Here is a 21,883-nt window from a genome sequence, read left to right as displayed (position 1 = left end):
TTGATTATAAAGGTTGGGAGGTTATGCTTCAGTCTTACAGGGCATTGGTAAGACCACATCTGGAGTACTGTGTACAGTATTGGTCTCCTTATTTAAGGAAGGATGTCAAATGATTAGAAGAAGTTCAGTGAAGGTTTATCAGACTAATACCTGAAATAGGCAGGTTGTCTTATGAGGAATGGTTTGACAGATTAGGCTCGTATCACTGGAGTTTGGAAGAGTAAGACTTGAATGAAACATTGATTGAAATATATAAGATCCAGAGGGCCTTGTCAGGGTGGATGTGGAAAAAATGTTACCTTTTTGTGGGAGAATCTAGAACTAGGAGTCACTGTTTAAAATTAAGGGGTTGCACATTTTTCTTTGAGGGTTGTGAGTATTTGGAACTCTGTTCCTCAAAAGGTGAGGAAGCAGAGCCTTTGAATATTTTTAAGACAGAGGTAGATAGATTCTGGATAAGCAAAGGAGTGAGAGGTTATCTGGGATAGGCGGGTATGAGGTTACAATGAGATCGGCCATCAACTTGCTGAATGGCAGAGCAGGCTCGAAAAGGGTTGAGAGGCCAATTCATATGTATGTATCCAGTTTGAAATTACCCTGTGAATTAGTTTCAGGACAAGGCATTGGACGGGATTTTACAGCCTCGCTTGGGCGAGATTGGAAATTCCCGCCCGAGGTCAACAGTGATTTCCGTTGTCGGACCCTCGCCCGCTCCGATTCTGGGCGGGCAAGGTGGCAGAGTTCTGGCCATTGAGTCAACAACGGTCTGGAATGTTCCTTTGGTTCCCCCATTGAGTCAGGGGACTGGTTTCCATCTACAAAGGTCAGGTGGTCCTTGGGCAGCCATCTCTTTGCTGTTCTTTTGGGTCAGTTTTGATAATATAATGATTAGTTTTAAGTTCATAATATACTGGGATGGTTCAAGATCAATTATCTAAGTTAAATTAATGGATTTTCTTTTTTGTTCACTTTTCATAGCCCTGTTCAGCTGGACGATTTTGAATTATATCTCAAGGATATGAGTAAAGACTCTGATTACAAATTCTCTCTGCAGTTTGAGGTAAGATATTCCTTCAGCTAATGAAATGCTTCCTCCTCCATAGACCCCTTTCGCTGTCTGTATATTCCTCACCTGACAGCTGGCAGGTAACCAATTGTTGCACAGACACAGTGCCACTCACTACCTCAAAGTTTTTAAAGTTTATTTATTTATTGTCACAAGTAGGCTTACATTAACACTGCAATGAAGTTACTGTGAAAATCCCCTAGTTGCCACACTCTAGCGCCTGTTCGGGTACACTGAGGGAGAATTTAGCACGACAATGCACCGAACCAGCCTGTCTTTTGGACTGTGGGAGGAAACCGGAGCATGCGGAGGAAACCCACGCAGACACGGGGAGGATGTGCAGACTCCACACAGACAGTGACCTGAACCGGGAATCGAACCCGGGTCCCTGGCGCTGTGAGGCAGCAGTGCTAACCACTGTGCCACCATGCCATCCCAGAAGACTGTGATTCACCCTCATTGATACATTTCATATTTTTTCTTCTTCAACAAGCACTACCCCGTATCCCATCCCGCAACCCCCACATGGGAAAGCCTCCAGCTTCTGCTCTGTGCCTCCCCTCAGCAGTGCAGCCATGATAGGAAACTTCCTTAGGGCATCAAATTGGTACTCATTTTACTGCACATTATTTCATAGAATCATTAAATCCCTACAGTGCAGAAGGAGGCCATTCGGCCCATCGGGTCTGCACTGGCAACAATCCCACCCAGGTCCTATCCCCATAACCCCACATATTTCCCCTGCCAACCTCCCTGACACTAAGGGGCAATTTAACATGGCCAATCAACCTAACCCGCACGTCGTTGGACTGTGGGAAGAAACCGGAGCACCCGGAGGAAACCCACGTAGACATGGGGAGAACGTGCAAACTCCACATAGACAGTCACCTGAGGCTGGAATTGAACCCGGGTCCCTGGTGCTGTGAGGCAGCAGTGCTAACCACTGTGCCGCCGTGCCGCCCATTAATCCCCCAACACTAATGGGTAATTGAGCATGGCTAATCAACCTAACCCGCCTTTCCCTGCAAATCAGTTGATCCACCGGCAAGATTAAAGAAGCTTTTCAACATTTAGATTGCACTTTTTTAAATGAAGCATTTGGATCTTTTGTGTCATTGTGTTTTTGCTTGTGCCTTCTCATCACCATGAGACTCTAAACTTCCCATGCACTGAGTATCTCTCTGGGTTTTGTTGGCCAGGACCTCAAGCTGGTTGGTCAGGACATACCCCATGACGCAGCTGAACTGCCAGTAAATCGATGCAAAAATCGTTACACTAATATCCTGCCATGTGAGTATTCACGTAATCATACAATATGCTATTCATCAAGTAATCCTCATGCACCATCATTTCCTTCTGTCTGTAATGGGAAATGCAATGTAATTCCTGTGAAGCATGGGATATTTTTAGATTGAATGCACTGTAGCTTTTAAACCACGTTGTTTTTATGTTAAACCTCCAGTGGCCTTTTTCTGTTCCCAAAGATTCTTCTGTTTCATTACATTATTAAATGGTTTGGGTGACGCGTGTCGGAGGTTCTTGGCTTTCCTACCACATGGATTCTTGAAATAGGATGCACTTGACATAACTTAGAGGGAAATGCTGAAAACATGAGCAAAGATTCACATTGCGCTGGGTGAACGCATCTGCTGTAACTTTACACGGAACTGGAAGCACCAAAGACAGCCACAAAACTAGTTATTTACACATAGTTCATTGTAGCATGCCGTGGCTGATCCCACAGTAACAGTCCGCGGCTAGTCCCACAATAATGTTTTTTTTAATTTGCTTTACGGGATGTGGGCATTGCTGGCTGGGCCAGCATTTATTGCCCATCCCTAACTGCCCACCATTTCAGAGGGCATTTGAGAGTCAACCATTGCTGTGGGTCTGGAGTCACATGTAGGTCAGACCAGGTAAGGACAGCAGATTTTCCTTCCTTAAAGGACATTCGTGAATCAGGTGGGCTTTTACGACAATGGTTTCATGGTCATCATTAGATTTTTTAGTTCAAGATTTTTAATGAATTCAAATTTCACCATCTGCCGCACTGGGATTCGAACCTGGGTCCCCAGATCTTGCCCTGGGTCTCTGGATTATTAGTCCAGCAACAAAATCACTACGCTGCCACCGCCTCCCCCTAGTGGGCAGTTCTCCTGTACAGGTTTGTGGAAAGCCCTGCTGTGTAAATCCATAGATTCTCACGTCAGGTCTGAACTCCTGATCCCCAGACTGCTCCAGACCCATGGGCAGTCCTACTGTACCAGCTCAAAGAGAACTCCAGTGAACTGGCCGGAAGGTGTTGCTGCATGTCAGTCACACCAATCAACATGGAGTTTGGAGACGGATAGCAAATAATAATGATAACAACCAGTACTTGTTTAGGGAGGACCTCCTTGACCTTCTCTCTATGCAGCAGGTAAAGGGCGGCATGGTGGCACAGTGGGTAGCACTGCTGCCTCGCAGTGTTCAATTCCCGGCTTGGGTCACTGTCTGTGCAGAGACTGCATGTTCTCCCCGTGTCTGCGTGGGTTTCCACCTTGTGCTCCGGTTTCCGCCCACAGTCCAAAAGACGTGCTGGTTAAGTGCATTGGCTATGCTAAATTCTCCCTCAGTGTACCCGAACAGGTGCCGGAGTGTGGCGACTAGAGGATTTTCATAAAACTTCACTGCAGTGTTAATATCAGCCTACTTGTGACACTAGCAAATAAACTTTAAAAACTTTAAATTCAATGTGGTGACTTCTGAGGAGATAGTTTATTTGTATTTCTCAAACGGTTTCTGCCAATGTTTGCCTAGTAGATTTCTAGTTAAGAGTCCAGCCGTGGGCGTCCCAAAAGGTTCAGGAGACTGGATAAGAAACTGTACTTGCTAACATGACACTGGATTGGGGGTGGGGTGCATGGCAAAGTAGTGTGTGTATGGAAGTGGCAACTTATTGAGAGACCTCCATGACAATGGACCCAACACCTGTAAACTGGTCGGATGTGCTCATGGCTCATAAATATGGAATGATGTGGAAATGCTGGCGTTGGACTGGGGTGGGCGCAGTAAGAAGTCTCACAACACCAGATTAAAGTCCAACAGGTTTATTTGGAATCATGAGCTTTCGGAGCACTGCTCCTTCATCAGGCGAGTGGAGAGGTAGGTTCATAAAGACGGCATATATAGGCAAAGACACAATTGCAAGATCTCGATATGGGCTTCTGATCACATGTTCGCATTGTCAATATAACCATTTATTTCCACTTCATAATTTCACCTTACTCCACCTCAGTCTTGCTAATCTGCTGCCTTTGTTACCTCTGGATTTAATGACTTTAATACTGGCCTCCCTCAGTCTACACTTCATAAAAACATATAGTCATCCAAAACTTTCCATGTCTTACCTCGCAGCAAGGCCCATTCACTTCTTGACCTAAGTTAGTTCCCATCAAGTATCACCTTGATTTTAAAATTATCATCCTTGTTTTCAAATCACCACCTCCAAAATATCTGCACTCCTCAAATTCTGACCTTTAGAGCATCCCCAATTTCAATACCTCCATCATTTGTGGCTGTGCTTTCTGTTGCCAAAGTTCTGGAATTTCCTCCCTACCCTCTCCACTTCTCTTAAGACGCTCGTTAAATTCTACCTCTTTGATCACCCAACCTTCCCCCATATATCTCAATGTCACCAGAGTTATAATTCCGCTTTGTAGCGCTACTGTGAAGCACCCTGGGATGTTTCATTATACTTTTACAGTGGTACAACTGCATGTTGTGGCATTGGTAAAAAGAGGGTTTGTGAATAGACATCAGATATAGCTGAAGGCAGTGAATGGACAGTTCAGACATAGGGGACAGTGAGAGGAGAGATCACAGTTAACAGGGGCAGTGAGTGAACAGATCAGAAATAAGGTACAGCGAATGGACAGATCAGATGTAATGAGACAGATGATGTGTATTCTGTTTCTGGCATTAACCAGGAGCAAGGTTCTCTTTTCCATTCCTCTTCATTCTCATGTTCTAATTTAGAGGGTCATTTATCTTATTATTATTCATTCATGGGACATGGGTGTCGCTGGCTGGCCAGCATTTATTGTCCATCCCTAGTTGAAACTGAGTGGCTCACTTGGTCATTTCACAGGGCAGTTGAGAGTCACCCACATTGCCATCATGTGTGGTCCCTGTTGCTGGGGACCAGCTGTGATCCCCACTGGTGTGGATCTTCACCAGCAAGATTGGAAACGTAAGTGAGTCTGGACGATAGCGTCCCGGGCTTGTTAAACAGATTTAAATAGGCTTAGAAATATTGCAATCAGCCACGCGCCATTCTCTGGCATGAGGCTAGTTACGTCAATCAAAGGGGCTTGGGAAGATCATGACCAGCCAGACACTGGGCACAATTCCCATTTTTGGCCTCCTGCTTACATTTTCTGCCCCAATATGCTACTCGATAGTGCCCTGTGTTGCATTTCTAACATTCTAGCCAGTGTTACTTTTTTTTATTATTCATTTGTGGGACATGGGCGTCGCTGGCTGACCAGCATTTATTGCCCATCCCTAGTTGCCCTTGGAGGGCAATTGAGTGTCAACCACATTGTTGCGGCTCTGGAGTCACATGTAGGCCTGACCGGGTAAGGACTGGTCGAAGATTTCCTTTCCTAAAGGACAGTAGTGAACCAGATGGGTTTTTCTGACAATCGACAATGGTTTCATGGTCATCAGGAGATTCTTAATTCCAGATATTTTATATTGAATTCAAATTCCACCGTCTACCGTGGCGGGATTCGAACCCTATCTAAAGACCTTGACTATAGATTTTTCGGTATTGAAACCAAGCGAGCAGTGCAGTCAGAATCCAAAAGAGAAAAAGCTGGAAAATCTTAGCAGGTCTGGCAGCATCTGTAAGGAGAGAAAAGAGCTGACGTTTTGAGGCCAGATGAACCTTTATCAAAGCTAAAAGGCATGGAAAGTAGGAGATATTTATACAAAGAACAATACAGCACAGGATTCCCACTCCGATCATGTGGCTATCTAGATAAGTCTTAAATGTTCCCAGTGTGTCCGCCTCCACCACCTTGCCTGGCAGCGCATTCCAGGCCCCCACCACCCTCTGTGTAAAATATGTCCTTCTGATATCTGTGTTAAATCTCCCCCCCCCCCCCCTTCACCTTGAACCTATGACCCCTCGTGAACGTCACCACCGACCTGGGGAAAAGCTTCCCACCGTTCACCCTATCTATGCCTTTCATAATTTTATACACCTCTATTAAGTCTCCCCTCATCCTCCGTCTTTCCAGGGAGAACAACCCCAGTTTTTACCCAATCTCTCCTCATAACTAAGCCCCTCCATACCAGGCAACATCCTGGTAAACCTCCGCTGTACTCTCTCCAAAGCCTCCACGTCCTTCTGGTAGTGTGGCGACCAGAACTGGACGCAGTATTCCAAATGCGGCCGAACCAACGTTCTATACATCTGCAACATCAGACCCCAACTTTTATACCCTATGCCCCGTCCTATAAAGGCAAGCATGCCATATTTCTTCACCACCTTCTCCACCTGTGACGTCACCGTCAAGGATCTGTGGACTTGCACGCCCAGGTCCCTCTGCGTATCTACACCCTTTATGGTTCTGCCATTTATCGTATAGCTCCTCCCTACATTAGTTCTACCAAAATGCATCACTTCGCATTTATCAAGATTGAACTCCATCTGCCATTTCTTTGCCCAAATTTCCAGCCTATCTATATCCTTCTGTAGCCTCTGACAATGCTCCTCACTATCTGCAAGTCCTGCCAATTTTGTGTCGTCCGCAAACTTACTGATCACCCCAGTTACACCTTCTTCCAGATCATTTGTATAAATCACAAACAGCAGAGGTCCCAATACAGAGCCCTGCGGAACACCACTAGTCACAGGCATCCAGCCGGAAAAAGACCCTTCCACTACCACCCTCTGTCTTCTGTGACCAAGCCAGTTCTCCACCCATCTAGCCACCTCCCCCTTTATCCCATGAGATCCAACCTTTTGCACCAGCCTACCATGAGGGACTTTGTCAAACACTTTACTAAAGTCCATATAGACGACATCCACGGCCCTTTCCTCGTCAACCATTCTAGTCACTTCTTCAAAAAACTCCACCAGGTTAGTGAGGCATGACCTCCCTCTCACAAAACCATGCTGACTATCGTTAATGAGTTTATTCCTTTCTAAATGCGCATACATCCTATCTCTAAGAATCTTCTCCAACAACTTCCCCACCACGGATGTCAAGCTCACCGGCCTATAATTAACCGGGTTATCCTTCCTACCCTTCTTAAATAACAGGACCACATTAGCTATCCTCCAATCCTCTGGGACCTCACCTGTGTCCAGTGACGAGACAAAGATTTGCGTCAGAGGCCAGCGATTTCATCTCTCGTCTCTCTGAGCAGCCTTGAATAGATTCCATCAGGCCCTGGGGATTTGTCAGTCTTTATATTCTATAATAAACCTAACACTTCCTCCCTTGTAATGGCGATTTTCTCCAACGGTTCAACACTCCCCTCCGAGACACTCTCAGTCAACACATCCCTCTCCTTTGTGAATACCGACGCAAAGTATTCATTTAGGATCTCCCCTACTTCTTTGGGCTCCAAGCATAATTCCCCACTTTTGTCCCTGAGAGGTCTGATTTTTTCCCTGACAACCCTTTTGTTCCTAACGTATGAATAAAATGCCTTGGAATTAATTTTTAATTAATCTCCTTAATCCTGTCTGCCAAGGACATTTCGTGACCCCTTTTTGCCCTTCTAATTCCCCGTTTGAGTTCTTTCCTACTTTCTTTGTACTCCTCCAGAGCTCCCTCCGTTTTTAGCTGCCTGGACCTAACATACGCCTCTCTTTTCTTTTTGACCAGTCCCTCAATTTCCCTGGTTATCCACGGTTCTCGAAATCCTACCTTTCCTATCCTTTTTTACAGGCACATGCCTGTCCTGCAGCCCTAACAACTGTTCCTTAAAAGACTCCCACATGCCAGATGTGGATTTACCCTCAAACAGCTTCTCCCAATCAAGAGCTGCCAATTTCTGCCTAATCCCACTAAAGTTAGCTTTCCCCCAATCCAACACCTTACCCTTGAGACACCACTCATCCTTTTCCATCACTATCCTAAAGCTAACAGAATTGTGGTCACTATTTGCCACATGTTCCCCTACTGAAACTTTGAAGACCTGACCAGCTCATTCCCCAGTACTAGGTCCAGTATAGCCCCCTCTCTAGTCGGGCTATCTACATATTGTTCCAAAGAACCCTCCTGTACGCATTTTACAAATTCCTCCCCATTCAGAGTCCCAGCTCTCAGCGATTTCCAGTCTATACCAGGGAAATTGAAGTCTCCCACTACAACAACCCTACTTTTCCTGCACCTATCCAGTATCTCCTGACATATCCGTTCTTCCACTTCCCTTGGGCTGTTGGGGGGCCTGTAGTATACCCCCAACATAGTGACTGTGCCCTTCCTGTTTCTAAGCTCCACCCAGAGTGACTCGCTACACGACCCCTCTGAATTGTCCTCCCTCTGCACCGCTGTAATATGCTCTCCAACTAATACTGCTACTCCCCCACCTCTTTTGGCCCCTCCTCTGTCTCGCCTAAAACACTTGTACCCCGGAATATTCAGCTGCCAGTCCTGTCCCTCTTTCAACCAAGTCTCTGTCACCGCAACCACATCCAAATTCCTCGTGAGCATTAAGGCCCTAAGTTCGTCTGTCTTACCTGCTACGCTCCTTGCATTGAAGTATAAGCACTCCAGACCTCCAGGCCCAGTGAGGTCATCCTCCCCCAGAGTGCTCTTCTTCTTTGCCAGCCTTGTCCCAGCCCCAAGCTCGTCCCCAGCCTCTACACTTGTAGACCTAATATTTTGATCCCCACCCCCCTGCCATACTAGTTTAAACCCCCCCGAACTGCACTAGCAAAACTCCCAGCCAGGATAGTCGTGCCCTTCCAACTCAGTTGTGACCCGTCCTCCTTGTACAGGTGCCATCCTCTCCTGAAAACTTCCCATTGATCTAGGAAAATGAAGCCCTCCCTCCTGGACCAGTCCTTTAGCCAAGCATTCAATTGTACTAACTCCCTATTCTTAGCCTCACTGGCACGAGTCATTGGGAGCAGCCCAGAGATGGCCACCCTGGAGGCCCTACTTTTTAGTCTATTTCCCAACTCCCTGAATTGCTCTCATAGGATCCCCCTGCTCTTCCTATCTACGTCATTTGCACCAATGTGTACAATGACATCCGTTTCTTTATCTTCCCCTTTTAAGATGCCTCTTATACTGCAGGGGGAGGGAATGAAAGATGAGTCACAGCCACTGAAACCAGGGGAAAAGACTGCTAATAGCTGTCCACAGAGAATAAAGAGTGTGAATGGCCAAACGGCAGAGAGGTTGTAAGCTGTGACAGATGAAGATGTTTGTTGGGGGGGGGGGGGGGGGTGTGGTGGTATGGGACAGAGGTAGAATGTAGAAAAGGGGAAACGGGGAGGGGAGCAAAGTTAAGGGAAGGGGGATGAAGTAGGTGGAAAGAGTGGGGGGGGGGGGGGAAGAAAAATGAAGAAAGACAATAAAGAAATAAAAGGTAGAGAACAGTAAAAAATTAAATAAAATAGAATGAAAACAAAGGGGTTGAGGTGGGATAGAGCAAATCATCTGAAGTTGTTGAATTCGATGTTGAGACCAGAAGGCTGTAAAGTGCCGAGCCGGAAGATGAGATGCTGTTCCTCCAGTTTGCGTTGAGCTTCACTGGAACATTGCAGCAAGACAAGGACAAACATGTGGGCATGAGAGCAGGATCGTGTGTTAAAATGGCAAGCAACCAGAAGGTCAGGGTCCTGATTGTGCACAGGCCAAAGGTGCTCAGCAAAGTGATCACCTAGTCTAAAAATTACCCAACACCTCTCCCGTCACTCATGGCACCTTCCCATGCAATCACAGAAGTTGTAACACCTGTCCCTTTACCTCTCCTATGTTCACCATCCAAGGTCCAAAACATTCATTCCAGGTTAAGCAGCGTTTCACTTGAACCTCTTTCAATTTGGTGTATCGCCTTCCCTGCTCCCAATGTAGTATCCTCTATATCAGAGAGACCAAGCGTAGACTAGGTCTCTCCGATAATCTAAGTTTCAGATTCCAGCATCCGCAGTAATTTGCTTTTATCAAGTGCAGTCAGAATGCTGTGTTTTATTTGACCTGAAAGTGACACAGCTACCAAAAGTGTCCCTTTGTATTCATAAGAGAATTATCAAGAAAAGTTGACAATTATGTGAAATAGGGCCCAACTTCTGTACATTTAATCTGCACGTTTTCGCTTCAAATGCCTGTCTGTTGGCATTCAAATTATTGATTAATATTCCAGCCAAAAATTCTTACCAACCTGTTGCATATCTCAGCCACATAAATGCCGGAGTACACTTCAAGTGTGACCTTCCCTTTCAACTAAGCTTGAGACTGGAGATATAATCTGTTCAACATATTAAAGCAGTGTAATGTCTTCATGCTGATGCCATTGTCTCCACAGATGACTTCAGCCGAGTGAAATTAATTTCTCTGCAGAGTGAAGAGGGTTCAGACTACATCAATGCTAACTATGTCCCTGTAAGTAATTGCTGTGGCACAGCCAGTCTTTAATGACTCTTTTCAGTTGGATTCAGTGGATTCCTAGTTAGAATGAAATTGCTTCATTAAGGGGGTCACTGACATGACAACCGGTGCCCTCATCCCATCGAGAAGCAGTGTAGCCCTGTTGGTTTTCTAACATTGGAAGGACGATACAGAGGCTCTGACTGCCTCATCAGCTACAAACAAGCCCGACTCCAACCGATTATCTCCCACTAGTGCAGCAGATTTGACATTTAACTGAAATGCCAAACTGGTCTGACAATGTGCTTTGTGTAAAATATATAAATTGTTCTTTATATCAGGTTCAGTTCAGTAAAACATTGGAATTAATATGCAAACATTTAGCCATTCATTCATTTATTTGAATTGGAGTTGCTGCCAAAATGTTCATATAAGTGAGAGGCTGGTCCTTATTTCTTCAGTTGGGCGGCATGGTGGCACAGTGATTAGCATTGCTGCCTCACAGCGCCAGGGACCCGGGTTCAATTCCCGGTTCGGGTCACTGTCTGTGCGGAGTCTGCACGTTCTCCCCGTGTCTGCGTGGGTTTCCTCCCACAGTCCGAAAGACGTGCTGGTTAGGTGGATTGTCCATGCTAAATTCTCCCTCCGTGTACCCGAACAGGCGCCAGAGTGTGGCGACTGGGGGATTTTCACAATAACTTCATTGCAGTGTTAATGTAAGCCTATACTTAGGCCTAATAAATAAACTTTTAAAAAAGTGACTACCTGGTCCTTATTTCTTGAGCTTGACTGTAAACTGATGCATGTTATGATATAGCTCTGGTGTTCCTGTCATGTTCCTTGGATAAAGTGAGGCTGGTTTCAGAATTCAATTACACTTTTCAAAATGGCCATTTGCTACATGAACACAAGCGCTTAGATCTAGAAGATTATTCGTTTGATTTTCCTTTTTTATTTAAATTCCTCTTCCGAACATGTGGATGTTGACCGTTTGCTGGAATGTGGCTCCATGGCTGTCGGGTACAACCCAGTAGCCATTTTCCATGTATGAACCTTCGCACGGTGATATCAAGTTTGTTGACTGTGTGCACATCACCCCAGAGGCAATCCAATCCTTCCCCAAAAATCACACCTTCGTGTCCAGCAGGATAATGGTCAGGAGTGGAAATGCTGACTGATTTTTTTGTTCCCTTTGACAACCCAGAGCACTGCGATCAAGTGCAATATCTGTATGGCCTCGGCTGCCTTTAATTAATTGAAACAAGAGACCCTATCTTGGATGATCTTGTTTGGTAAGTTTAGCTGAACTTGCGGAGTGGGCAGCACGGTGGCACAGTGGTTAGCACTGCTGCCTTACAGCGCCAGAAACCCGGGTTCAATTCCAGCCTCGAGTCACTCTCTGTGCAGAGTTTGCATGTTCTCCCTGTGTCTGCGTGGGTTTCCTCCGAGTGCTCCGGTTTCTTCCCACACTCCACAGATGTGTGGGTTAGGTTAATTGGCTATGCTAAATTGCCCCTTAGTGTCCCAGGATGCGTAGGTTAGAGGGATTAATGGGGTAAATACGTGGTGTGACTGGGATAGGTCCTGAATGAGATTGTTGGCGGTGCGGGCTCGATGGGCCAAATGACCTCCTTCTGTACTGTAGGGTTTCTATGAGTTGTGGAAGATGGTGAAGTTATTTTTTCACCCAAATGTTCTCCACGTGTCTGCGTGGGTTTCCTCCGGATGCTCCGGTTTCCTCCCACAGTCCAAAGATGTGCAGCTTAGGTGGATTGGCCTATGCTAAATTCCTCTTAGTGTCAGGGAGACTAGCAGGGTAAATACGTGGTGTTACAGGGATAGAGCCTGGGTGGGATTGTAGTCAGTGCAGGCTCAATGGGCCAAATGGCATCTTTCAGCACTGTAGGATTCTATGAAAGGGTGGTTGATGCCTGGAACGAACTTCTTGAGAGGGAGGTGGAGGCAGATATTCCAAAGGGAATTGGGTAGCTATCTGCAAAGGAAGAATGTTCAAGGTTACGGGGTTAAGGCAGGGGGTGGGATAAGGTAGAATGCTCAGTGACCAGGTGCAGATTTAATGTTTAAGTTTATTTATTAGTGTCACAAGTAGGCTTACATTAACACTTCAATGAAGTTACTGTGAAAATCCCGTAGTTGCCACACTCTGGCGCCTGTTCGGGTACACCGAGGGAGAATTTAGCATAGCCAATGTATCTAACCAACACGTCTTTTGGACTGTGGGAGGAAAGTGGAGCACCTGGAGGAAACCCACGGGGAGAACGTGCAGACTCCAGGCAGACAGTGACTTAAGCTGGGAATCGAACCTGTGTCACTGGCACTGAGAGGCAGCAGTGCTGAATGGTTGTCTTCTGCACTGTGATTCTGGTTAACAGTGCACAGAATTCCAGGATCCCCATAACCGGCATTGTTTCCTGACATCGACCTTTAACAATGTTGCCCTTTGTTCTTGGAACAGAGAGAATAAATGTGATCTCCTTTCCACAGGGGTTTAACTCGGCACGTGAGTACATCGCAACACAAGGACCCTTGGCAGAGACAAGAAATGATTTTTGGAAGATGATAATGCAGCAGAAATCATGCATCATCGTTATGCTTACACAGTGTTCTGAGAGGAGACGGGTAGGTACCTGTTAACCACACTAGCAAAACTTTAATATCCACTTACACTTATGATCACTCCAAGCCATCACAGTTTCTGTAGAGTTTTCATTAGAAAAATTCTATGTTATCCTGTCTGTGCATAGATAGATCATACTAAAACCCCAGGTACCAGATACTTTACATAGTCCATTTGTTCTGGAAGATTAATTTCCTAGTTATCCGGCACAGGGAGTTACTGAGTAGGGGCCCTGTTCTCTGTATCCTATTGCCCATTAATTCTTGCTCATCCATCACTCTTGTCTTTGTTTCTTGATCCTCCACTGCTGTAAATTTTAAATTTTCATCTTTAACTCCTTCCACAGAGGGATTGAAATAAATTGCGTGTTTGTAAGAATATACATTGTAGACATATGACAAAATGCAAATCAGCACTCAAAGAACACAACTAAGAACCAGGAGTAGCCTCTACTCGGTAACTCCCTGTGCAGGATAACTAGGAAATCAATCTTCCAGAGCAAGTGGACTGTGTAAAGTATCTGGTACCTAGGGTATATGTTTGATTTATCTAAGCACTATTATAAAGACATGGTAACATACAGTTTTTCTAATGAAAACTACATGGCCCTTCGAGCCTGCTCCGCTATTCAGTAAGATCACAGCAGAATGTCCACATCATCTGCACTTTGCTGCCTTATCCCCATATCACTTGATTCCTTTAATGGCCAAAAATCTATTTATCTCAATCTTGTATACCCTCAATGACTAAGCATCAACACCACTGGGATGGAGCATTCTCACAATCCACCCAAGGAACTAGGAACCATTTGCGATGGAGATGAGGAGATTTTTTCCCCTCATCTCCATCGCAAATGGTTCCTAGTTCTACAGCCTTCAAACACGGCAAACAGATTCCAGCTCTGACCGCTCAGAATTTTATATGTTTCAATGAGATGTAACCTCTCATTCTTCTAAACTGCAGAGAATTGGCCCATTCTGCTCAGCCTCTCCTCATAGAACAGCTCTCTCATCCCAGGAATCACCCTAGCAAACTTTGTTGTATGCCCTCCCTGTGATAAGGGGACCAAAACTGTACAGGGAACTCCAGATGTGACCTAACCAAAGCCTGATATCATTCTGCAACATGTCCTTCCTCCGACCTCTTTGCAACGTTGACCAGTATGTTAACTACACCAATAAAAAACGTGACAGCAGTAACAGGGTATGTTTTTTTTGAGCAGGTAAAATGTGACCATTATTGGCCTTTTAACGACATGCCTGTTGGTTATGGAGACATCACTGTGGAAATGGTCTTTGAATCTGAGCAGCCTGATCAGTCAGAGGAGTTACGTCAGTCTGAATGGATCATCAGGGAATTCAACGTCAGCTATGTAAGCTATTTAATATCATCATTCCTGCAAAGCCTTTCTTCTGTCAGTGTGAAAGAGATGGTGTTTGTGACTTGAGTGGTTATGGTGTGTACTTTGGGATTGTGTACAGTGTGATCCACATGACCTAGAAGTCAGTGTGGTGTTGACCAGACACGTGATAAGAGCTGGGATGGAGATAACTCCATGTCTGTATCTTTTACTGTACATTTGTATATTGTTACAAGTAGTTGGTAAAGACTTGCTGTTAACATAGAGAAGACTATTCTTTAACAGATACACTCCGCAACCAACACCATCTCAATTTTCCCTTTGGAGGGAGACCCTTGGAGGACGAGAGGGGGGAATTAATAGTGGGAAATGAGGAAATGGCTGAAACTTTAAATAAGTTTTTTGTGTCAGTCTTCACGGTGGAAGACCCAAATAGTTTACCGAATATTAACGATAGAGGGTTGGTAGGAGGAGAGATACTCAATACAATTAATGTTACCAGGGAGGCAGTGCTTGGTAGACTAACGAGACTGAAGGTGGACAAGTCCCCGGGCCCGGATGGAATGCATCCCAGGGTACTGAAAGAAATGCATCCCAGGGTACCGAAAGAAATGTCAGAGGTAATAGCGGATGCGTTCGTGGTTATTTATCAAAATTCGTTGCATTCTGGGGTAGTGCCGGCGGATTGGAAAACGGCTAATGTTATGCCGCTGTTTAAAAAAGGAAATAGACTAAAGGCGGGTAACTACAGGCCGGTTAGCTTAACGTCTGTAGTTGGGAAAATGCTGGAATCCATCATTGAAGAAGAAATAGCAGGCCATCTGGATAAGAATGGTTCGATTAAGCAGACGCAGCATGGATTCATGAGGGGAAAGTCGTGCTTGACGAACATGTTGGATTTTTATGAAGATGTGACTCGTGCGGTTGATGGAGGGGAACCGGTGGATGCGGTGTTTTTGGATTTCCAAAGGGCATTTGATAAGGTGCCTCACAAAAGGTTGCTGAAGAAGATTGGGTCACACGGAGTTGGGGGTAGGGTGTTAGCATGGATTGGGGATTGGCTATCCGACAGGAAGCAGAGAGTCGGAATAAATGGGTGCTTTTCTGGTTGGCAGATGGTAACTAGTGGCGTGCCGCAGGGATCGGTACTGGGGCCTCAACTATTTACCATTTATATAGATGATCTGGAGGAGGGGACTGAGTGTAGGGTAACAAAATTTGCAGACCATACAAAGATAAGTAGAAAAGTGAATCATGTGGAGGGCGTAGAAGGTCTGCAGAGAGATTTGGACAGGCTGAGTGAGTGGGCGAGGATCTGGCAGATGGAGTATAATGTTGACAAATGCGAGGTTATTCACTTTGGAGGAAATAATAGGAAATTGGATTATTATCTAAATGGAAAAAAATTACAACATGCTACTGTGCAAAGGGACCTGGGGGTCCTTGTGCATGAGACGCAAAAACCCAGTCTGCAGGTGCAACAGGTGATCGAGAAGGCAAATGGGATGTTGGCCTATATCGCAAGGGGGATAGAATATAAAAGCAGAGATGTCTTGCTGCATCTGTACAGGGCATTGGTGAGGCCGCAGCTGGAATACTGTGTGCAGTATTGTTCCCCTTATTTGCTGAAGGATATATTGGCCTTGGAGGGAGTGCAGAGAAGGTGCACCAGGTTGATACCAGAGATGAGGGGTGTTGATTATGAGGAGAGACTGAGCAGATTGGGTTTGTACTCGTTGAAATTTAGAAGGCTGAGGGGGGATCTTACAGAGACCTATAAGATAATGAAGGGGCTGGATAGGGTAGAGGTGGAGAGATTCTTTCCACTTAGAAAGGAAGCTAGAACTAGAGGGCACAGCCTCAAAATAAAGGGGGGTCAGTTTAGGACAGAGTTGAGGAGGAACTCCTTCTCTCAGAGGGTGGTGAATCTCTGGAATTCTCTGCCCACTGAAGTGGCGGAGGCTACCTCGTTGAATATGTTTAAATCACGGATAGATGGATTCCTGATTGGTAAGGGAATTAGGGGTTATAGGGATCAGGCGGGTGAGTGGAACTGATCCACTTCCGATCAGCCATGATCTTATTGAATGGTGGGGCAGGCTCGAGGGGCTAGATGGCCTATTCCTGCTCCTATTTCTTATGTTCTTATTACCAATTTTACTCAGGCAGGTGCAAAGCTAAGGTTCCACTCTGGTCTCTGCCATTTTAGCTCAGATCCACGAGGACATTAGCAGGGACATTTAAATGGCCTCCATTGCTTTGGGTTAAAGAGAGAAGTGGTACCAGCAAGTGTCAGTGCCTCAAGGAAAAGGGGGATTATTGATAGATGGTTGTAGATATCACTTCTAAAACCTTTTGCATGCTGTCTTGCTATACTATTAAGGCCACAAAGCTTGACGTTGGAACCAGAGTGATATTACTGGATCACCAGTCCTCCTTGCTTGCCACTCTGAATAGCTTGAATGAGCCCTGTGGAACTCTTAGACCAGGCTCCAGAGGTTTTTACTTATCATTGCTTCATAAAGCGAAGCCAATGGAAATTATACTTCAATGTCATGGATCTGAAATTACTGGAAGGTTCAATTTTACTCCCTTGTCTACATTTTCTTTTAATTGAAGAATTTATCTGCTAGAAGTAGTCCCATGACCAGAGGCGGACTTACACTTTTGGGGGCCCTGTGCTCTGTCTCCTTTCCACCACCACCCCCCCAACACAGTGACATCATGCCGCATTGATGCCAAGCCCTGTCCCAAATGACATCATTGCCCACCTGTCCATGCCCACACTCAGCTCCCACAATGCAAGGGCCTCTGCTGAGCTTGACAACCTCTCCTCACTACTGGCTCAGGCTGTTAGAATCTTAGAAACCCTACAGCACAGAAAGAGGCCATTCGGCCCATCGAGTCTGCACTGACCACAATCCCACCCAGGCTCTATCTCCATATTTACCCATTAATCCCTCTAACCTACGCATCCCAGGACACTAAGGGCAATTTTAGCATGGCCAATCAACCTAACCCGCACATCTTTGGACTGTGGGAGGAAACCGGAGCACCCGGAGAAAACCCACGCAGACACGAGGAGAATGTGCAAACTCCACACAGACAGTGACCCAAGCCAGGAATCGAACCCAGGTCCCTGGAGCTGTGAAGCAGCAGTGCTAACCACTGTGCTACCATGCCGCCCTGTTCTTGCCCTGCCAAGCCCTGGCCTGGGGATCAAGTCACCCCTGCACGACCTAAGCTCGCCAGTGTGCTGGGGGCTCACTGGCCTCCTATCTGCTGCTGGCTATCTGGCCTGGACTCTGCTCTCTCCCTCACTAGCCCAGTTGTTCAGCTCTGGCCTCTGGTCGAGTCGCCCTGCCATGAAAACCACCTCAGCATCTGCCTGGACCTCGCAGCTCCCGAGAGCTCACTGCTCACTCAGGTGGCTGGACCTCAAGCATGTGCTCCTGTCTGGCTGCTGTTACTGTTTTTTTCTGGCCTGACCCGACCCCTCCTCTCGTTATGGGTCAGTGGCCTCGCCCTCACTGGTCCAGTTGCTGCCCAGCCCTCTCACTCTCTCAAGTTCAGAAAACTTCAGGCCAGACAATCAGGAGATAAACCCGAACGGCTTTCCAGCTCTCAGGGCAGTCCACCAATCAGAGCCCAATGTGGTTCTCCATTGCCTGCTGCTAGGCTCATTCAGAGCTACCAGCCTCTGATTGGTGCTCCCACAGCCATCTCTCACTTGGCCATGCCATGCACCGCAGCGCTGTGTGTTTTGTTAGTCTGCCTCTGCCCACTTTCCCCTTCTGCTTGGGGAATATCTCACTGATACTCCAGTGACAGACTATGCTGGTAGTTGTATTCCGATAGAAAGCCATGATGTGGAGATGCTGGCATTGGACTGGGGTAAACACAGTAAGAAGTCTCAACACCAGGTTAAAGCCCAACAGGTTTATCTGGTAGCACAAGCTTTCAGAGCGCTGAAAGAGCTTTCGGAGTGACTCACCTGATGGAGGAGCAGCGCTCCGAAAGCTCGTGATTCGAAATAAACCTGTTGAACTTAAGTTAGAAGTTTGACTGAATTGGTTGATCACATGTCCAAACTAAGCATGGCTACATCATTATGTAAAGAGATGACCTGAAAACAGGTGCTTAAACCATTGGCATCTGTTGCAGGGTAGGGGACGACTTTTCACCTCTACAGATTATAAAATACTCACTTTCTTCCCTCTAGTAATCTGCTCGAGAACAAGACCAAAGACCTTTGCAAATTCCAAGTACATAGTCACTGACCTTGTCCCATTTATTTAGTTACTTCAGAGTTCCAGTGCCTTCCTCAGACATTCCTTGGTTCTACATTGGTTGAAGTTTTGGCAACGTGGTGAAATGCTGACTGCACGTTTTATACAATAACATTGTTAAATGAACAGATTTCCTCATTTCACACTCTCCTATGCTGCGCCTCAGGTGTGATTTAATTCTCCCAGCAAGCAGCTTTGGTCCGAGGGGTGTGCAGGAGCAAAGGTTGCTGGTTCCTAGACTGTGAATTTTCATCTCTTCACATCCGAAACGTTATATTAGAAATGAAGCTGGAAGTGATTACAGGGTCGGAGGGGGTGGAGATTATTTTGAGTATAATATGTTGTTGCTTTGACTTAATTCATGCAGTTCACTGTAGTACGTTCTCCTCCAATGTGTCCTTTGCACAGGCTGATGAAATTCAGAGGGTGATTCACTATAATTACGTGGCATGGCCCGATCACGGTGTCCCTACTGGTAGCACAGCCGAGAACATCCTACAATTTGTACAGCTGGTCCGGCAGGAGACAATGGAGAGACCTGGGCCGATAGTTGTGCACTGCAGGTGAGTCTGTCAGAAAAATGTGACAATTAAATTTAGTATATTCAACCATTCCTAGATTTATAATATCTATTTTATAGACTCCCTTGGGAGTCCAGTTAGGCTTGCAAAAAAAGTTAGAGAAGATTTGTTTAAATTATGTGAGAGAATGTTTTAGTTTAATTCAGTGCTTATAGGATCAGACAATTAGTTTAACAACATTAATGATCTTTACTTAGAGATCAATAAATGCAGAGCACATTCTCCTTGGCTTAAGTTTGTTGCAACGCATACCATCTACATACTGCAGTAACTGGCCAAGGTAAATTAGAGAGGAGTACTGAATTTTGACAATAGCTTTCTCCCCCACATTTACCACATGGAATCATACAACTCTGAAGGAGACCCTTGTGTCTGTGCTAGTCTTTTGAAAGAGCTAATAATTAGTCCCACACCCCTGCTCTGTCTTGGCACCCAGTATATTTCTCCTTTCTCAAGCAATATTCAATTCCCTGTTGAAGGTTACTATTGAATCTTTTTCTCCACTCCCCTTCCAGGCTGTGCATTTCAACTCATGGTGTGGACATATCTAATTTTCACACCTGAATTCCTTCCATCAGGTTGCTGAATCCCCTGTGACAATAAACAGTTTCTGCACACTTATCAAAATCAAATAATTCTGAACCTCTCCTACCAAATCCCCGTTAATCTTCTCCGTTCAGAGTAGAACAATCCCAATCTCTCCACACTTGGGTACCAATCTGATAAATCTCTGCAGCCTCCCCAAAGCCTGGAAATCCTTCCTAAATGTACTAAACAAATTAGGAAATGTTTCACATTGACCAATGTAAATCCAAGAATACGTGGAATTTCATTCCATATCCATTTGCTGTAATGAGAATAGACTTCTTTAATAGTCTTAGCATAATAACCAATTGAGGCTCGATCAATACCTGAATCAAAGTTAAAGCTCTTTGTTTAGAATAAGATGATTTAACTCGTGTATTTCTGAACTGTTTAGTGCTGGTGTGGGAAGAACAGGAACCTTTATAGCTCTTGATCGCCTAATGCAGCACCTCCTTGAGCACGAGTATGTCGATATTCTAGGCCTAGTGGCTGAAATGCGTAATTACCGGACATCAATGGTTCAAACAGAGGTAGGTCCGAGATGTGTACAGATGGAGTTAAACAGGAAAAACATACTGAAGCCACATTCTAAGCTAGCAGTGTCGCTATTGGACTAGTCAGGCGAACTAAACTGAAGAGGGTGTAATTATAAGTTTACCACCTTTGAATTTAATCTCCAGTGTCCATAAAGTAGAAAACTTCATGAGCAAGGCTGAAAGTTTGTGTGATATCTGTTTTGTTGTACTGCTTTTGGAGTATTTTGAAATGCTCTGTTATTGATTATCGTGTAATTGACTTTGAGATATCATAGAATCCCGACAGTGCAGGAGGGGGGCCGTTCGGCCCATCAAGCCTGCACTGACAACAATCCCACCCAGGCATTATCTGTGTAACCCCGCGTATTTACCCTGCTAGTTCCCCTGTTAGTATGGGGAAATTAGCATGGCCAATTAACTTAACCTAACCTGCACATTTTTGGACTATGGGAGGAAACCGGAGCACCCGGAGAAAACCCATGCAGACATGGGGAAAACGTGCAAACTCCATACAGACAGACAGTCACCCGAGGCCGAAATTGAACCCGGGTTCCTGGTGCTGTGAGGCAGCAGTGCTAACCATTGTGCCACCGTGCCGCCCAATGATTTGTACAATTAACGTTGCATTCATTAAACAAATCCATTAATCCTAAACACACAATTGGGAGACATTTCATTGTGAAAAGCTACAGGGATAACAGTGGCACTATAATAGATTGTAGCAAGGACAACTGTAATAAGCACAGAATTCCCAACGGTCACTGGAAAGAATAGCTATACTGGGTTATAGAAGTAAGCTCCAGATAAATTGTTAACTTGAAGTTCTTCTTCTAACTGAATCGATTTGAGTCACTTTTTAAGCTACTTATGAACCCCACAATGGAGTAGGGCCAGTACCATTCTGTCCGTCTGTTCTAGCTCTCTATAATGAGCTGTGATGATCTTACTCTGGATTGTCTTTCACTCAGGAGCAATACATTTTCATTCATCGGTGTGTGCAGCTGATGTGGAAAAAGAGAAAGCAACAGTACAGCAACAGCGATGTGATATATGAGAATTCTAGACCGTCCCAGCTATGAGGCCTGCAGGGTATGAAGTGTTTGTTATATAATGGTATACCGCTTGCTTTTAAATTATCAGACTGTAGATGCCCAACCCAGCAGGAACTCCATGCCTTTAACTCCTACTGTCAGAATGGTCCCGCTTTCAATTTTGTGAACTTGGAATGT

General features: G+C 45.4%; 1 protein-coding gene across 1 annotated transcript in view; it reads left to right on the top strand.

Annotated features, from left to right (window-relative positions):
* ptpro (protein tyrosine phosphatase receptor type O) overlaps positions 1-21,883 on the top strand; it is a 126,166-nt gene that overhangs the window by 102,165 nt on the left and 2,118 nt on the right. The window contains exons 19-26 of the mRNA XM_078234604.1: positions 979-1,060; positions 2,266-2,356; positions 10,604-10,680; positions 13,171-13,305; positions 14,526-14,675; positions 19,361-19,515; positions 20,513-20,648; positions 21,623-21,743. Of these exons, the coding sequence (XP_078090730.1) occupies positions 979-1,060; positions 2,266-2,356; positions 10,604-10,680; positions 13,171-13,305; positions 14,526-14,675; positions 19,361-19,515; positions 20,513-20,648; positions 21,623-21,733 (937 nt within the window). The 3' untranslated portion in view covers positions 21,734-21,743. The remainder of the gene's footprint in view (positions 1-978; positions 1,061-2,265; positions 2,357-10,603; positions 10,681-13,170; positions 13,306-14,525; positions 14,676-19,360; positions 19,516-20,512; positions 20,649-21,622; positions 21,744-21,883) is intronic.

Source organism: Mustelus asterias, chromosome 19 (assembly GCF_964213995.1).
Source record: "Mustelus asterias chromosome 19, sMusAst1.hap1.1, whole genome shotgun sequence".
Lineage (NCBI taxonomy): Eukaryota > Metazoa > Chordata > Chondrichthyes > Carcharhiniformes > Triakidae > Mustelus > Mustelus asterias.
Note: the sequence above shows the minus strand (reverse complement) of the source record. Positions and strands in the feature narration are given on the sequence as shown.